Here is a 17,989-nt window from a genome sequence, read left to right on the forward strand (position 1 = left end):
GCGTGACAGCCCAGCCCTCGACCGGGCACTGCTGGCCCCCATCGCTAGGCCCTGCTGGAGTCTCCGCCGGCTCTGCGGTGCCAGGAGAGCCCCGGCTGGCGTCCCCCCATCCACAGCCCAGTGAGGGGATTGCAGGGGGAGAGGACAGAGGGATTCGGGGCTGGTTGGTCCCCATGGGGCAGGGGAGGGTTCCCCACGCTGAGACGGAGGCAGCCCCAGAGCCAGACGGGAGCTGGTAAATCTCTGGAGACCCCCTGCCCTGGGTCTGACCAATCACCTGGGGAGAATGTTGTCATCCCCCCCCCCGTAGCCATTCTCACCCCATGGAAACTAGGGGAGGGGGTGGTTTTGCCTGAGATCAGTGCCGAGTGACCCCGGCTGGGGACTGAGCCCTGCATAGCCAGGCCCTACAGCACCTGGCACTGCCCTGTCACCTGGCCTGGCCCCACCAGAGCCCCCCATTGCTGGGTGGGTGTGAGCTGGGTGGACAGGGGGGAGAGCGCCTGACCCCCACTCCAGGGGCAGCAGCTGGTCTTTGCTGAGCCCCTGGATTCACCCCACTGCTGCTCACCCCGTCCTGCTCTCTGGAGCCCTGTGGGGCAGGCTGTCGGCTCTGGGATGGGATTCGCTATGGGTCTGTGCTGGGGTGGGATGGGACAGGGGGTCCCTTGGGCTGGGGTCCCTGCAGGGAGCAGCATTTGCTGATGCCGTGGAGACAGGGCACGACCCGTGTCTGTCTCTGAGAGCATCACCGGGGGCTCCGTTCACACCCGCAGCAGCACCCGCTCCATAGAGCTGGGGGGGGAGCAGGAATGGGGGCACGGGGGAATCCAGTGGGGGAAGTGCAGGATGGGCAGGATTTCTTGGGAAGTGCCTCACCCATGAGGGAAGGGACGTGTCCCACAGACCCCCACCCCAACACCCCCAGAACTGGCCCGCAGGGAAGCCGGCCACACAGGGTCCCGCTTGGGCAGGGATGTCTGCATCTGTGACCCACAGCCTGCCCCTCTGTCTGCACCCCCAGCCTGACCACCCCCAAACCCTCAACCAGGACTCCTCATTCCACGCCAGCCCCACTTCTCAGAGCACCCCAAATGGACAGAGACCCCATACTTGTCTCTAGCATGCAGGGGAGGCAGGCCTGGGAGCCAGGGCTCCTGGGTTCTGTCCTGGCTCTGGGAGAGGAGTCGGGTCTAGTGTGGGGGTGCTGGGAGACAGGACTCCTGGGTCCTATTCCAAGCTCTGTGAGGGGAGTGAGGTGTAATGGTTAGAGCTGGGAATCCGGGACCCCCTCGGTTCTCTCCCAGCTCTGGGAGGGGAGTGGAGCTGATGGATCAGAGCAGGAGGGGCTGGGAGCCAGGACTCCTGGGTTCTCTCCCTGGCTCTGGGAGGGGAGTGGGGGTTGGTGGGTTAGAGCAGCGGGGGCTGGAAGCCAGGACTCCTGGGTTCTCTCCCAGTTCTGGGAGGGAAATAGGGGCTGGTGGTTAAAGCGGGAAGGGGCTGGGAGCCAGGACTCCTGGGTTCTCTCCCAGTTCTGGGAGGGGAGTGAGGCTGGTGAATCAGAGCAGGGGGAGAGGAGGGTGCTGGGAGCCAGGACTCCTGGGTTCTATCACAGTTCTGTGGTTTCTGACAAGTCCCTTGCCCTCAGTGTCCCCTCTGTACCGTGGGGTGAGGACACCGACCGGGGCTGCATTTCACTCGCAGTTTATTTCTCTCCAGTGCAGGGTTGAGGCTGGGCCAGCTCCCCGGGTGCCAGCCAGGCTGCAGGCCCAGGGGGTTTCAGGTGGAAAGTCCCTGGCACCAAAATGACGCCCACCCATGGGACCTGGTGTCTCACTGACGCACAAACAGGCAGAGACGCTGGGCCGGGGTTAGCGCCTCCGGGGCTCGGCCAGTGGCAGCGCGGCGCCAACCCGGCATCACCGGGCGCTGGACAGAGTCGGGGTGGGAGGGTCGGGGAGCACAGTGGGCTGGATGCTGCTGGGGCCCCGGGGCTGGGGGCTCAGAACCATCCCTGGGGCGGGAGTGAAACCAGGTGAGGGGAAAGCAGGCGTCAGTCTGTCCATCTGTCCTCCCACAGGCAGACGGGGTGTGAAACGACGTAGAGCATTAACCCTTTCTGGGTCGCGGGGCCGGAGAAACGTCTCCACGGGACTGTGGGCAACTGCACGGGGACTTTCACACTGACACCGGACTGACGGCCCTGGACTCCCAAGGCCCCATGTCCCGGCCCCGGCCCCCTAAGCCAGCCAGTCCCCTGCCCTGAGGCTGGATCAGAGCCCCCAGCCCCAAAAGGGCAGAGGCCCCATGTCCCATCCCTGACCCCCTGAGCCAGCCAGTCCCTCCCTCCCCTCCACCAGCCCTTCAGCGCAGCCCCGTCCACTTGTCCCCCAGACGGGGCCTGCGCAGGGAAAGCCGAGGGGCTGGAGTTAGCAGGGCCCGTACGCAGAGCTGGGCTGGAGCCCAAGAGTCCTGACGCCGTGGGGCTGCCGTAGCGCCTGATAGTTAAGTTGTGACACAGACGTTGGTTAGCACAGCTGCAGGGTGGCGAATAGCCAGGGGGCAGGGCTGGCTCTAGGTTTTTTTGCCACCTCAAGCAAAAAAATTTTTGGCTGCGCACCACCCCAGCCCTGGGCTCCCCCCCCCAATGTGACCACCTTGTTCACCACAGAAATCCCCGTTTACACCTGCAGTTAGGATCAAACCGTTTCTCCTACTTTTAGTTCACTTTAGTATAAATCTCACCTCCCGTCCCCCACAACCCCAACTTTAGTGCTCCAAATGCACATGGACGGCACAGGGACTAACCCTCAAACCTTGCACCCGGAAAGGGATGGGGATCTCGTAAAGAGGGTTCAGGCAGAGGAGCGGGTGTGGGGGTGCTTGGGGGCTCCACACTGGCAGAGAAGCGGGATGTGATGTGCTGGCGGAGGAGGAGAGGGGGGATCAGGAGGGTTGCAGGAGAAGAGGGGCAGGGAAAGGGGGGTGCGAGAGGAGAGGGCTGGGGAGGGTGCAAGGGGAGAGGAGCAGGTGTGGGGGTGCTTGGGGCTCCACACTGGCAGACAAGTGGGGTGTGATGTGGAGGAGGAGAGGGGGGATCAGGAGGGCTGCAGGAGAAGTGGTGCAGGGAAGGGGGGTGCGAGAGGAGAGGGCTGGAGGAGGGCTCAGGCAGAGGAGCGGGTGTGGGGGTGCTTGGGGCTCCGCACTGGCAGACAAGTGGGGTGTGATGTGGAGGAGGAGAGGGGGGATCAGGAGGGTTGCAGGAGAAGAGGGGCAGAGGAAGGGGGGGTGCGAGAGGAGAGGGCTGGAGGAAGGCTCAGGCAGAGGAGCAGGTGTGGGGGTGCTTGGGGCTCCACACTGGCAGACAAGTGGGGTGTGATGTGGAGGAGGAGAGGGGGGATCAGGAGGGCTGCAGGAGAAGAGGGGCAGAGGAAGGGGGGTGCGGGAGGACAGGGCTGGGGGAGGGTGCAAGGGGAGAGGAGCGGTTGTGGGGGTGCTTGGGGGCTCCACACTGGCAGACAAGTGGGGTGTGATGTGGAGGAGGAGAGGGGGGATCAGGAGGGTTGCAGGAGAAGAGGGGCAGGGAAAGGGGGGTGCGAGAGGAGAGGGCTGGGGAGGGTGCAAGGGGAGAGGAGCGGGTGTGGGGGTGCTTGGGGCTCCACACTGGCAGACAAGTGGGGTGTGATGTGGAGGAGGAGAGGGGGGATCAGGAGGGCTGCAGGAGAAGTGGTGCAGGGAAAGGGGGGTGCGGGAGGAGAGGGCTGGGGAGGGTGCAAGGGGAGAGGAGCGGGTGTGGGGGTGCTTGGGGGCTCCACACTGGCAGACAAGTGGGGTGTGATGTGGAGGAGGAGAGGGAGGATCAGGAGGGCTGCAGGAGAAGTGGTGCAGGGAAGGGGGGTGTGGGAGGAGAGGGCTGGAGGAGGGTTCAGGCAGAGGAGCGGGTGTGGGGATGCTTGGGGGCTCCACACTGGCAGACAAGTGGGGTGTGATGTGGAGGAGGAGAGGGGGGATCAGGAGGGTTGCAGGAGAAGAGGGGCAGAGGAAGGGGGGTGCGGGAGGACAGGGCTGGGGGAGGGTGCAAGGGGAGAGGAGTGGGTGAAGGGAGAGTACAAGGGGAAGGAGTGATGGGGGGAGGTACAAGTGAAGAGGCTGCGAGCGGGATGGGGGGGTGCAGTGTCTGAGAGGGGCAGGCGCTGACAGCTGCTTCCCCAGCCCCGTGCAGGCAGAGCCGAGAGGAGAGACACTGACCCCCAGGTGCCTGTGGCCGTGGGTCCCCCAGCAGGGCAGCATTCCCCTTTCTCTGCCCCACTCGGAGCTGGGCTCTGCCTCTCCCCGCCCAGGGCCGGCAGCGCAGGGCTGAGGTGCCCGGTGGGATGGGTCCGGGGGCAGGAGGGGGCAGCTCCCTGGCAGCTCGGGCTGCCCAGCCACTGGCCCTGTCAGCGCGCAATCCGGGATCCACGCTCCCTGCCCAGCCTGGTGGCGCCCTGCACAGCCCCCTCGGGCGGGGAAACGCCGACCCACCCTGGGGAGACAGAGCGGCAGCAGCAACGGCAGGACCCTCCCTGCATCCTGGGCCCCACTTCCCTCCGTCCCCGGCACCCCACACCCAGGCTGCACTGCCGCTGGAGAACCAGAGCATCATCCCCTGGAGCTGAGCCCCTCTCACCGCCGCAGCCCGGGCCCCACTTCCCTCCCTCCCCGGTGCCCCACACCCAGGCTGCACTGCAGCTGGAGAGCCAGAGCATCATCCCCTGGAGCTGAGCCCCTCTCACCGCTGCAGCCTGACCCCCACTTCCCTCCCTCCCCGGCACCCCACACCCAGGCTGCACTGCCGCTGGAGAGCCCGAGCATCATCCCCTGGAGCTGAGCCCCTCTCGCCGCTGCAGCCCAGGCCCCACTTCCCTCCCTCCCCGGCACCCCACACCCAGGCTGCACTGCAGCTGGAGAGCCAGAGCATCATCCCCTGGAGCTGAGCCCCTCTCACCGCCGCAGCCCGGGCCCCACTTCCCTCCCTCCCCGGCGCCCCACACCCAGGCTGCACTGCCGCTGGAGAGCCAGAGCATCATCCCCTGGAGCTGAGCCCCTCTCACCGCCGCAGCCCGGGCCCCACTTCCCTCCCTCCCCGGTGCCCCACACGCAGGCTGCACTGCGGCTGGAGAACCAGAGCATCATCCCCTGGAGCTGAGCCCCTCTCGCCGCCGCAGCCCGGGCCCCATTTCCCTCCCTCCCCGGCACCCCACACCCAGGCTGCACTGCCGCTGGAGAGCCGGAGCATCATCCCCTGGAGCTGAGCCCCTCTCGCCGCCGCAGCCCGGGCCCCACTTCCCTCCCTCCCCGGTGCCCCACACCCAGGCTGCACTGCCGCTGGAGAGCCAGAGCATCATCCCCTGGAGCTGAGCCCCTCGCCGCTGCAGCCCGGGCCCCACTTCCCTCCCTCCCCGGCACCCCACACCCAGGCTGCACTGCAGCTGGAGAGCCAGAGCATCATCCCCTGGAGCTGAGCCCCTCTCGCTGCCGCAGCCTGGGCCCCACTTCCCTCCCTCCCCGGCACCCCACACCCAGGCTGCACTGCCGCTGGAGAGCCAGAGCATCATCCCCTGGAGCTGAGCCCCTCTCGCTGCCGCAACCTGAGCCCCACTTCCCTCCCTCCCCGGTGCCCCACACCCAGGCTGCACTGCCGCTGGAGAGCCAGAGCATCATCCGCTGGAGCTGAGCCCCTCTCGCCGCCGCAGCCCGGGCCCCACTTCCCTCCCTCTCCGGCACCCCACACCCAGGCTGCACTGCAGCTGGAGAGCCAGAGCATCATCCCCTGCAGCTGAGCCCCTCTCGCTGCCGCAGCCTGGGCCCCACTTCCCTCCCTCCCCGGCGCCCCACACCCAGGCTGCACTGCAGCTGGAGAGCCCGAGCATCATCCCCTGGAGCTGAGCCCCTCTCGCCGCTGCAGCCCGGGCCCCACTTCCCTCCCTCCCCGGCACCCCACACCCAGGCTGCACTGCAGCTGGAGAACCAGAGCATCATCCCCTGGAGCTGAGCCCCTCTCGCCGCTGCAGCCCGGGCCCCACTTCCCTCCCTCCCCGGTGCCCCACACCCAGGCTGCACTGCCGCTGGAGAGCCAGAGCATCATCCCCTGGAGCTGAGCCCCTCTCACCGCCGCAGCCCAGGCCCCCACTTCCCTCCCTCCCCGGCACCCCACACCCAGGCTGCACTGCCACTGGAGAGCCAGAGCATCATCCCCTGGAGCTGAGCCCCTCTCGCCGCCGCAGCCCGGGCCCCACTTCCCTCCCTCCCCGGCACCCCACACCCAGGCTGCCCTGCCGCTGGAGAGCCCGAGCATCATCCCCTGGAGCTGAGCCCCTCTCGCCGCTGCAGCCCGGGCCCCACTTCCCTCCCTCCCCGGCACCCCACACCCAGGCTGCACTGCCGCTGGAGAGCCCGAGCATCATCCCCTGGAGCTGAGCCCCTCTCGCCGCTGCAGCCTGGGCCCCACTTCCCTCCCTCCCCGGCACCCCACACCCAGGCTGCACTGCAGCTGGAGAGCCAGAGCATCATCCCCTGCAGCTGAGCCCCTCTCGCTGCCGCAGCCTGGGCCCCACTTCCCTCCCTCCCCGGCACCCCACACCCAGGCTGCACTGCAGCTGGAGAGCCAGAGCATCATCCCCTGGAGCTGAGCCCCTCTCGCCGCCGCAGCCCGGGCCCCACTTCCCTCCCTCCCCGGCGCCCCACACCCAGGCTGCACTGCAGCTGGAGAGCCAGAGCATCATCCCCTGGAGCTGAGCCCCTCTCGCCGCTGCAGCCCGGGCCCCACTTCCCTCCCTCCCCGGCACCCCACACCCAGGCTGCACTGCCGCTGGAGAACCAGAGCATCATCCGCTGGAGCTGAGCCCCTCTCGCCGCTGCAGCCTGGCCCCCACTTCCCTCCCTCCCCGGCGCCCCACACCCAGGCTGCACTGCCGCTGGAGAGCCAGAGCATCATCCCCTGGAGCTGAGCCCCTCTCACCGCCACAGCCCAGGCCCCACTTCCCTCCCTCCCCGGCGCCCCACACCCAGGCTGCACTGCGGCTGGAGAGCCAGAGCATCATCCCCTGGAGCTGAGCCCCTCTCGCCGCCGCAGCCTGGCCCCCACTTCCCTCCCTCCCCGGCACCCCACACCCAGGCTGCACTGCCGCTGGAGAGCCAGAGCATCATCCCCTGGAGCTGAGCCCCTCTCGCCGCCGCAGCCCAGGCCCCACTTCCCTCCCTCCCCGGCGCCCCACACCCAGGCTGCACTGCCGCTGGAGAGCCAGAGCATCATCCCCTGGAGCTGAGCCCCTCTCACCGCCGCAGCCCGGGCCCCACTTCCCTCCCTCCCCGGTGCCCCACACCCAGGCTGCACTGCCGCTGGAGAACCAGCGCATCATCCGCTGGAGCTGAGCCCCTCTCGCCACCGCAGCCCAGGCCCAGCTCCGGGGGATGATGCTCGGGCTTCCCAGCAGCAGGGCAGCCTGAACTGCAGCGTCAGTTCCAGCTCAGCCTGAAAGCCTCAGCTGACAGGGCACATCCTGGTTCAGGGCCGGCCCCCGGCTTTGTGTGCCCCAAGCAAAAAAAAAAAGGCGGGGGGGACTGGAGCACAGTCCCTTGGAAAGTGCCACCCCAAGCACATGTTGGAAAGCTGGTGCCTACAGCCAGCCCTGCCGTGGGGTGTGGCGGGGTGGGGATAGGAGCAGGGCCAGGATGGTCTGTGTGGGGCGCTGGAGCGGAGACTCCATGGCAGGGGCCTTGGCCAGCAGTAGGAGCAGCAGGCCAGGTTCTGAGTGACTCACACAGATTCACGCCCTCGTCCTGTGTCCTCTCCTGCTGGGACGGCCCATGGGAGCAGCTGACAGGGACGTCCCCACGGCCTCCTCTCCCCCGCTCTCAGGGACGCTCCCCCACCGGGATGGCACTGCCCCCCAGGCCGGGGTGTCCGTGCTGCTGGGCTGCAGCCTGGGCTCTCCAGGGGGACAGGAGCATCTCCTTCCCGGCAGCTGCCTCTCCCCTGGGAAAGGGGCTTGGGGCTCCCGCTTCCCAGGGCCTCCTCCCTGCTGCCCCCACCCCCAGAGAAGGGACCAGTCTGCACTGGGACTGGGAACCCACAGCCCCCTGCCCCAGAGCCTCCCTCTGGGGTCCTGCCCCCTCCCTCCAGTCAGATCTGGCCCTGCCCAGGCCCCTCCCCAGCACAGCCCTGAGCCCTCCAGCCCAGCAACAGACGGCCCTAGAGTAAGTCTGCACTGCAGCTCATGTCAGTGTAATTTCTGTCACTGGGGGTGACCTGCTGTAACCTTCTCAAGAACTCCCCGTGCTTTGTCTTCGTTAACAGATCTTTACTGAGGTTATTACAGGGTTGGCTACAAGCGTTGTCTGTGCAGTGAGATCGAAGGTGCCACTGCCCTGGGGTGAGCGACTGTTCCTGTGGGACAGGGAGTGACCGAATGTCGCTGTGATTTGGGGTGGAAGGGACGATCGATCGATCACAAGGGCAGGCTGGCTGGGTGGCCAGACAGATCGGAGAGCCCAAGGGGACTGTCTGTGACTCCGTGGATACGTTGTTACAGGGCCTGTGGAGTTCACACCTGACACTTTGGTGAAATCTCAGTACAAAACTCAGCCAATTTGGGGTTGGTGCCCCGGGTACTAACTGTGCCCTGAGATTGGTACCCACAATCGTAAGGCACTCGACAGCGTGACAGGGTCACCCCAGGGCCCTGCTGGGACTGAGGGGCAGGGACGGGTCCCCTGGGGGGGGGCGCTCCAGTGACTGCCCGGCAGCTGCAGGGCTGGGTGATGCTCAGCAGGACCCAGGACCCTCTGCCCCTGGGAGCAGCTCAGGGATCGGCCTGAACGGGGACCGAGGGAGCTGCAGTCTCCTCTTCCACAGTGCCAAAGCCCCAGTGCCCAGCTGCCCAGGGGCTGAGCTGGGTGGGTGTCATGGGCCGAGAGGCAGAAGCAGCCGCCCCATGGGTGCCCCAGGCAGCCTGTGCTCAGTGTGGGGGGAGGGGTGTTTAACAGGGGAGGGGGATTGAAATTACCTGCAGGTTGGGGAACGGGGCGCCCTGAAAAACAAAGAGAAACATGGTCAGAGCCCTGGGCGAGGGAGCCGGTTCCTGGGGGTCAGAGCTCCAGCCTCTGCCCCACGGCATGGAACGCCTCTCACTAGGAACCCAGCCCCACTCCGGCCCCCAGACCTGGGGTCCCCCCCCGTTATTACTGTAAATCCCTGACCCAGGATCCCTGCCCAGGGGGGGAGGGGACGGAAACGCTCTGAGCCCGGGGCTGGGGCAGCTCCCTGCACTGTGAGGGGTCGGGGTCTGTCCCACCCTGGGGGCTCGGCCGGGTGAGGGGAGAGTGGGTGCTCCCAGCCTGGCCCTGGGGCCCCACACTGAGATCTCCCCAGGGCCCCTGTTCTGTCCCTGCCCTAGGAGCGGGGGAGGGTCTGATCCAGCCCCAGCCCCAGGGGACTAGAAGCCGGGAGGCCCCTGCCAGACTCTGAGCAGCCCCTGCTGGGGACGGGAGCCTGCAGCCAGGCCCGGATTCCCCTGAGCCCCCCGAGTCCCACATCCCCCCACAGACCCCCTGGTGCCCCGCTCCCACCCGGAGCCGTTCACCTTTCTTATTCTTCAGGTAGATGAGGAGTCCGGGCGCCAGGAAGATCAGCCCCAGCACGAAGCCCCCAACCCCCGTCAGCATCTTGCTCCTGGCAGAGTCAGACTGCGCCTCTGAAACAGGGACATGGAACGGGCCGGGTCAGAGCCAGGGGCCTCTGGGTCAGTGACCAGCACGAGCTGGGGCCGAACCAGGGGCCAGGGCCTGCAGGGGCAGCTGTGGGACAATCTGCCCCACATCAGGGCTCCTCCTGGTCTGTGATTCTCAGAGATCAACTCAGGCCCTGCATCGCAAGGTCTGATATCACTGCCCATTGTCAGCATGAACTGTTCTAGTCCCGGATACTCCTGTAAGCCACAGAAATGTCCAATCCCTTTGTGAACCTTGCTCAGCTCTTGGGTCCATTATGTCCTATGGCAGTGAGTTCCACAGAATAACTACACAGTGGGTGGAAAATGTCCTTCCTTTTACCAGGTGTGAATTTGCCCCTTTCCATCCCACTGAGTGTCCCCTTGTCCTTGCGCTGTGAGACAGGGAGAACAGATGTTCCCAGCCCAGGTCAATAGATTTGGGTTAGCAGGGCTCGTACAAGTGCTCTAAAAATTGTGAGTAGGGTTGATGCTTTTGCTAAACACAAGCATACATGTAAAAATATGGATGTAACTGTTAAAACTGTAGAAGAAAAATTCCCCCGATAAAAGCAGTGTCCTTTTCCAAATCAGGCCAAACCTTATACTGCTAAAACCATTGAATCTCTGCTGCAACAGGAAATCATTTGTGTGTGTACTTGCATGTGCAATTCTCCAATTTGGCCCGTACAAAAACCAGATGGATCATGGCATCTTAACGGGGCAGCCGTGTTAGTCTGTAGCCACAAAACCAACAAGGAGTCCAGTGGCATCTTAAAGACTAACAGATTTAATTTGGGCATAAGCTTTTGTGCATAACCCCCCCCATACTTCTTCAGATGCATGTACTGATAATCAAAAATTAAATGAAGTGTTACAGCTGTTGTTTCCAAAATGCCTAATCTAATTAATCTGTAAATCCCAAAGCAAAATGGTTTTTTACCGTTGGCACCTGCTGGGTTTGAATATAACGATAAGCTTTAGATAATGAATTCAGCACTTCTGGGAGAGTGCTCCCAGCATGGGCATGATCAGTACTTTACCAAGAACCAAAATTCTCACGAGCGTTGGAGTGTAAGAAAGACAGCAGCAAATGAATTCCATGATACTGAACAGTCAGCAGACCCCACCTCAACCCACTGCAGGAGCAACTAACGCAGCACCCTGGATTTCTACTCCGCACACGGAGTATAAAAACCAGGAAGTGAAATTAATCAAAGTTATTAATAAATACTTCAAAGTGCTCAGAGCAGGAAAATGGAGCTTCCTACGGAAAACTCCAGCAGGAACCACTCCCATATCTTGATGGTCAATCCATGAGAGGGCACCAGACAAACACCATCTCTAGGAGGATGTGACTAGTACGTGGTACTAGGTGTAGGTGTAGGTGTAACTAGTACGTGGTACTTATCTTCAGGGGTTGTATGTGCTGTGACATTTAGACCTTTGTTGGTAACCCTAATAAAACCGCTAAAAGACAGACAGACGCTCGTGTAGGTGTTAGGTTGCTATGGTCCCATGAGCTCTAAACCCAGAACAAACAGAGATAATGTTGTTGAACTTGAGGCTACATGTAGCCCAGAGCTGAACCCACTGGAACATAATTAATATTAAATAGAATAAAAGGCTACAGCAGACAGCGCTTTGAAGTCTTGGCTTGGGCTGGTATTCGTGGTGGCTGGGTGACCCAGCACTCTTACCCCAGTGCACGGCAAGGGGGTCCCGCAGGCTGATGTGCTCCACCTGGCAGGTGTAGACGTCCCTGCGCCGGGGGCTCATCTCCAGCATCACCAGGATCTGGAAGGTCCAGTCTCCGTTCTGGAGCAGCTCCGTGGACACCACCCCGGCCGTCTGCTCCTGCCCGTTCTTCAGCCACTTGATCTCGATCCCCGAGGGGTAAAACCCCGTCACGGAGCAAACCAGCAGGTGGGGGTGGGGCTGGGACCCTGATTTCGTGGGGGAAACTTTCACCTTGGGCTGAACTGGGGAGAGAGAGAGAGAGCTGGGAAAGGGTCCAGAGATGGAGGGGGGCTCAGAGAGAACAGGTGCCCCCCTAGGGAAATATCCTCCCCCCAGTATGCCCGGCACCTGCCTAGGGTGATGCTCCCCAGGGTGTGTGGAGTCCAATCCCCCCCAACCATACACACAGCACCTTTCCAGGACAGGGCATCCAACTCCGACCCCGATCCACCTGGCAGCTGCCTGGGGCAGGGCACCCTGGATGTGTGGGTCCCATTCCCCAGTACATGCCTAGGACAGACAGGGCTCCCCAAGGTGTGTGGGGTCCGATTCCCTGGCCACCCCGTTCCCTTCTCACTGCCCTGGGGTGGGACTGGTTCTCTCCTGCCCCCGTTGCCCTGGGCAGGCTGTTGCAGAAAGGGCTCGAGGGGCGTTGCATCCTGTTACCCCCATGGGGACAGAGTCAGGGACTGTGTGATCCTTGGGGCCCAGGCAGACGGGGTCTCAGCCCAGGGGCTGCTCCCACTCCCCAGCCAGGGAGCACCCTGAGGGAGGGGGGTGGGAAGTTCTGCCCCATCACCTGGCCCCCACTGCCCAGGAATGGGGGTAGGAGCCGCAACAGTTTGCCCCAGATGGTCTGGGGGGGGCCGCTGGGGGCTGAATCCCTCAGAGGGGTGGGGGGCAGGGAAGGGGGAGGGGTCCCCCTCCGAGACTGACCCGGGCGTGGGGCTCTGCTCTCTGCAGACAGGAGGCGCCGCAGCCAGACCCGGGGGCAGCGGGGGAGGGGGGATTCCTCCCCATTACCCCACCCCAGCTGTCCCCCCCCAGGCACGAGACGTTCTGTTACCCCCCAGCCCAGCGGGTGGACCGGGCCCATAGAGAAGGGGAGCGTGTTGTGCTGCGGCCCCGCCCCCTGCACTCCCCCCCAAGAGCCCCGCCCCCTCGGAGCCCCACCCCCTCTCCTGGCCCCGCCCCCCCCGCTTACCTGTGCGGCCGACCACCTTCCCCGCCTGCGCCGCCCCGTAGTTGTGCCGGCAGAACGTGTCCACCGCAGCCCGCTGGTCCGCCAGGATCGCCGGGTCCTTGTTCCAGCCCTCGGCGTCGGGCCGCCCCAGCTCCGTGTCTGCTAGTGTCTCAGGCCGGTCCTGCTCCGTGTCTGCCTCGAACCGCCCCAGCTTGCTGTCTCCCCCCCTGCCCACCCCGTGCACTCACCTCTCCGGTCGATGGTGAAAGGCTCGAACACCTCGTAGTTGTACCCGCAGAACGTGTCCACATCAGCCCGCGCCTGCGCCAGGCTCTCAGGCCGGATGTTCCAGTGCTCGGCATCGGGCCGTCCCAGCTCCGTGTCTGCCACGAACACCCCCAGCTCGCTGTCGAAGTGCACATCCTGCCGCCCGTTGTAGATGTCCCGGTACAGATACCGGACCCGCTGGGTGCCGTTGGTGAAGTAACACTCAGCCTTTATCTGGTACAGGAAATGCTCTGTGGGGGAGACTGGCTTGGCTCAGGGACTTGACCCCTGCCCCGGGGCTTGGAGCTCAGCGGGGGGGTGGGGACAACCACAGCCCCAGGATCCCCCCACCCCCGGCACCACCCTGGATCCACTGGGCGCTGACAGGAACCCACAGGACTGCGGCGGGCGGGAATGACAGTAACGGGGAGACAGGGCCTTAGCAACACAGAATGTGGCCCCCTCCGAACATATGTCCAGGGCCCCTTACAATGCAGAAACTGGAATGTGGTATTTATTTTATACAATATACAGGGTTCATATTATGTATACATAGGCCTACAGTGTACATGTATTCCGTATTTACGCAAAGCGCTTCTTTCGAGCCTTGTTCTCTGCAAATTGGTTAATCAATGCGTCATAGTCCAGAGATCTGGCAATCTGGTTTTCGATGGAGATAACTGCAAGCGCAGAAAGCCTGTCATCTGTCATGGTTGAGCGCAGGATATTCTTGATCAGTTTCATTCTGCCGAAGCTCCTTTCAGCACCAGCGACAGTAACTGGTGTGGTCAGAAGAATTCTGATGCAAATGCAAAGATTCGGATATATCTCCTGAAGGCTGTTCTTGTATATGTACGTTAAAAAATTGTTTGCCGTGACAAGTCCTCTCTCTTTCTCGATGACATAAATAAAACGATTCAATTCCATTATGAGTTCGTTGGCATCAATGTCTCCCATTTTTCTTTTAAAATTTTTGCTGTGATTCTCCAGTTCATTTTCTCCGTGACACTGCTTCAGGCTGTTAGCGTTGTACAGAAATCCAAACAACTTATACCACTCCACGAGTTGGTCAAATCGCAACGAAACAGAAGATATGGCCTGATCAGTGAGAACAAGAAAGAACTGCGATTTGAATTTTTCTTCAGCAGAAAGACGACTCGAATCATCAGCACATTCGTAATCAAACATTCTCTTCTTACGTCGCACCCTGGTTTCTGGAAACACCTGCTCAATACCCATATGCTCTGCTATTTCACGTGCATTTGTGACCACAGAGTTATATCCTGTATTTCGATAGTCTTCCAAAAACTTCATTGTAGCACCGACTTCTGCCTGCAGTACGTCAATTGACACATCTGGTGACTGAATTAATTTGCTGGTTTTATTGATGTGAAATAGTATATCGTACCATGTGTACACAGTCAGAACAAAAGGCCACGTAGTAACATGGTCTAAAAGTGCACCGGCTTCTGTTGCTGTATTGCCATCTTTCTTTTCGAGCGCATATTCTCGCAAAGATGACAAAGCATTGCACAATTCTTCAAGGTCATAACGCAATGGCTTCACAGCATCAATTCTCGACTCCCAACGAGTGTCCGATAACCCTTTAACAGATATTGGCATATGTTCCTGAAGTATATCCCAACGTGAAGGTGAAGAAGAAAAGATAACGTATATTCTGTTAATCAGACCGAAAAAGTCAACGGCATATTTCGATGACTTTGCCGCGTCTGAGATCACAAGATTCCAAGTGTGAGCTCCACATGGTACATACAAGGCACGGTCATTTATTTCTAGCATGCGGGCTTGAACTCCTTTATTCTTTCCTCTCATATTTGCGCCGTTATCATAAGCTTGGCCTCTGTCAGCAATGTCGATTCCTAAGTTGTTTGCCTTTTCAAGAAACGCTTCCAATAAGCCCTCGCCAGTCGTATCATGAACATTAAGAAAACCAACAAACGCTTCACGAATATTGACACCATCTTCACCGTTGCATTCAACAAAGCATAACACCACAGACATCTGTTCTTCATGTGTGTCACGGAGTGTTGGGGAGTCCGGCCCTGCACCCCTCTTCCTGGGACCCACAGTGACTCTTAGCCAGCCAGTAAAACAGAAGGTTTATTGGACAACAGGAACACAGGTTACAGCAGAGCTTGCAGGCACAGTCAGGACCCCTCCACCGAGTCCTTCTGGGCTTTCAGGGTGCTTGGATCCTAGCTAGGATACCCTGAATTCCGCCCACACAGCCCCAAGCTCAAACTCAAACTGCTCCCCTCCTGCCACTCCCTTCCTTTGTCCCCCTTCCCGGGCAAAGGTGTTGAACTTTCCCCTCCCTTACCTAGCTCAGGTTACAGGCCCTGGCATCGTCCATCCCCTAAAGTCCTTCCCTGCTCTCCCACTCCCCACACAGACAGCCCCTGCTCCATCACAATGTGACACGTCGGGAGTACAGTCCAAAATAACCGAATAATATTTTGCTTTTTTAAGCTGCGCTATGTTGGCCTCTTGAATGTTACTGGCAACAAGTTGAATCAGCTCGTTTGGGATCTGTGGACTGAGGTGCTGAACATGTGTCTCTGCCTTCTTAATCCTCTGTAAAAGTTCGCTGAGGACAGTGTCATACTGTAAAACCGACATGGGTTGTGCAATAGTGTCAATAAATGTCACTTACCTAGTTATACCTTACATTTTTTTTGCCACTTTTAGGGGCCCCCTTCCTTGTGGGGCCCCCTCTGGTCGGAGGGTATGGAGGGTGCTCGCTACACCTCTGTGGGGAGATGTGGGGGAGGGGCAGGTTGGGGGCCTGGGGGACACTCAGCAGGGGGAACGGGGAGGAGGGGTGGGGCAGGAGGCACAGCAGAGAAATGGGGGCAGGGTGGGGCACAGGGTGCAGGGAGATTGAATCACAGGGGGGCACAGCACAGATGGGGGAGGAGCAGGGGAGCTGGGAGCCAGGCCAGGGGCCCTGACACGGGTGCTGGGGGCCGGTCGCTGTGGGGCAGGAGAAGGCCCCAGGGTCTGGCTCTGGAGCAGCCTGTTAATGTGGGTTCACCCCAGGTTCCCCTGGGGCAGGGGGTGTAAAAGGGAACGATTCTGTGCATTGTGTCTCACTCCCATGGGAGGGGCCTGGATCCCCATGGCCCCTCCCCCTGCCCACCCTGGGGCCCCCCCAAACACCGCAGGCGAAGCCGGAGCTCATGGAGGAAAGACAGAGACCAACACACCCAGCACCTGCCCAGGACAGGACTCGCTGGGATGCCTGGGGTCCAATTCCCCCCCACCCCCATACATCTGCTGTCTGCCTGGATGGGGTCTCGCCAGGGCATATGGGGCTGATCCTCCCTGATATACCCAGCGTCTGCCCAGGACAGGACTCCCTGGGGTGTGTGGGATCCAATTCCCCTGATACGCCTGGTGGCTGCCTGGCACAGGGCACCCAGGGGTGAGTAGGGTCCGATTCCCCCAATACACTTGTGACCAGGATTCGGATCCGCAGGGCATGTGGGGTCTGATCCCCTTGATACACCCAGCGCCAGCTGGGCATACGGCTCCCTGGGGCATGTGGGGTCGTTCAGTCCAAACTGAACTTCACAGATACACCCAGCACCCACCTGGGACATGATCCGCAGGGTGTGTGGGCTCCGACCCCCCCAGATACACCCAGCGCTGCCCAGGATGGAGCTCCCCGGGGCGCTGGGGTCTGACCACCCCCAGGTACACCCAGCACTGCCCAGGATGGGGCTCCCTGGGGCGTATGTGTCTGATCACCCCCCTACCCCAGATACACCCAGCGCTGCCTAGGACGGGGCTCCCTGGGGTGCTGGGGTCTGACCCCCCCAGATACACCCAGCCCCGCCCAGGACGGGGCTCCCCGGAGTGCTGGGGTCTGACCCCCCCGGATACACCCAGCGCTGCCCAGGACGGAGCTCCCCGGGGTGCTGGGGTCTCCGCTCACCTGGGGGCTCTGTGAAATGAGCCAGGTGCATTCTCAGCACCGTCACTGTCACCAGCAGAGCCTCAGCCCAGCAGCTCCCGGCCCCCAGGATCCGACCCACCCCCATCGCTGCTCAGGAGGGAGAGAGCTGGAAACTCCTCAGGACCCCCCAGACTGAGACCTTCTCTGTCCAGCTCCGAGCACCAGCCCCGGGACGCTGCCCACGGCCCCGGGGATTGGGCACCCCCAGCCCAGGGGCCAGTCAGCACCGGGGCTGGGCAGCATCACCAGTCGCCAGGCAGAGCCGGCCCCAGCAGGGCTCGGTTCCCTACTTCTCCCTCGCAGGGGGCAGAGCAGGGCCTGGGGTCGGGCTGCAGGACTCACCTGGCCCCTGCCATGGCCCTGGGGCAGTTGGAGAGCGGGGCCAGCCCAGGGACCAGCCCCCACCAGAGCAGGGCCCCCAGCAACGGGCCTGGGACCCTCCGTCCCCTTCCCCTGGTGCCTCGACCCTCTGCTCCCAGCTGGGGCAGGATGGGTGTGTGGGGGTCTCTGGTTTGTTGGGGGTAAATTTAGTCCCAGGGGAAGGTTTGGGTCTGGCCCCACAGGCAGAAGTTCTTAGCTTTCCCCTCCCCCACCTCCATGGGCCTTAGCCCTGCCCCCCCAGGGACACCCAGAGGGGGGGTAAATGGGGCAATTTGCCCCAGGCCCTGCAGAGGCCCCCATGAGAATATAGTATTCTGTAGTAGTGCAACTTTTTTTTATGGAAGGGGCCCCAAAAATTGCTTTGCCCCAGGCCCCCTGAATCCTCTGGGCGGCCCTGGGGACCCCACCATAGAGCCGGGGCTCAGTCTCCATGGGTCAGGCACAGCTTGGCCTCCCAGCTGGCACCTGGGACTGTGACGGAGCAGGAAGCAGGGTGGATAATTGGATTTGCCCTGGGAATGTTGCAGGGGAGTTACGCTGAGGATGAGAAGGAAACTCCCTGAGCTGTAACCTGAGCCAGGAGTGGGGTGGGGAGAAGTGACCCCTTCTGCCCGGAGACTGGACAAAGGGGGAGGAGCAGAGGGGAGGGGGGAGAAAGCAAGGGGAGGATTTTTTTAGTTTCAGTTTGGGCTG

General features: G+C 62.1%; 1 protein-coding gene across 1 annotated transcript; it reads right to left on the minus strand.

Annotated features, from left to right (window-relative positions):
• Positions 1–407: 407 nt before the first annotated feature.
• Positions 408–16,649, minus strand: LOC115643387 (H-2 class II histocompatibility antigen, E-S beta chain-like). The gene is made up of 7 exons (XM_030547376.1): positions 16,645–16,649; positions 14,172–14,178; positions 12,691–12,831; positions 11,447–11,728; positions 9,621–9,731; positions 9,045–9,068; positions 408–592 (listed from the first exon to the last, which is right to left on the minus strand). Exons 2-7 carry the CDS (start codon positions 14,173–14,175, stop codon positions 408–410), a joined length of 747 nt encoding a protein of 248 aa, XP_030403236.1. The 5' UTR covers positions 14,176–14,178; positions 16,645–16,649.
• Between the last annotated feature and the right edge of the window lie 1,340 nt (positions 16,650–17,989).

Source organism: Gopherus evgoodei, unplaced genomic scaffold, assembly GCF_007399415.2.
Source record: "Gopherus evgoodei ecotype Sinaloan lineage unplaced genomic scaffold, rGopEvg1_v1.p scaffold_58_arrow_ctg1, whole genome shotgun sequence".
Taxonomy (NCBI): Eukaryota; Metazoa; Chordata; order Testudines; family Testudinidae; genus Gopherus; species Gopherus evgoodei.

Coding starts and splice junctions, on each gene's coding strand:
- LOC115643387 (XM_030547376.1), bottom strand. Junction 9,732..11,446: donor CCCCCTTGCCGTGCACTGGG/GTAAGAGTGCTG, acceptor TCCCTGTTTCAG/AGGCGCAGTCTGACTCTGCC. Junction 593..9,044: donor CCCCGTTCCCCAACCTGCAG/GTAATTTCAATC, acceptor CCTGCCCCACAG/GGCTCCAGAGAGCAGGACGG.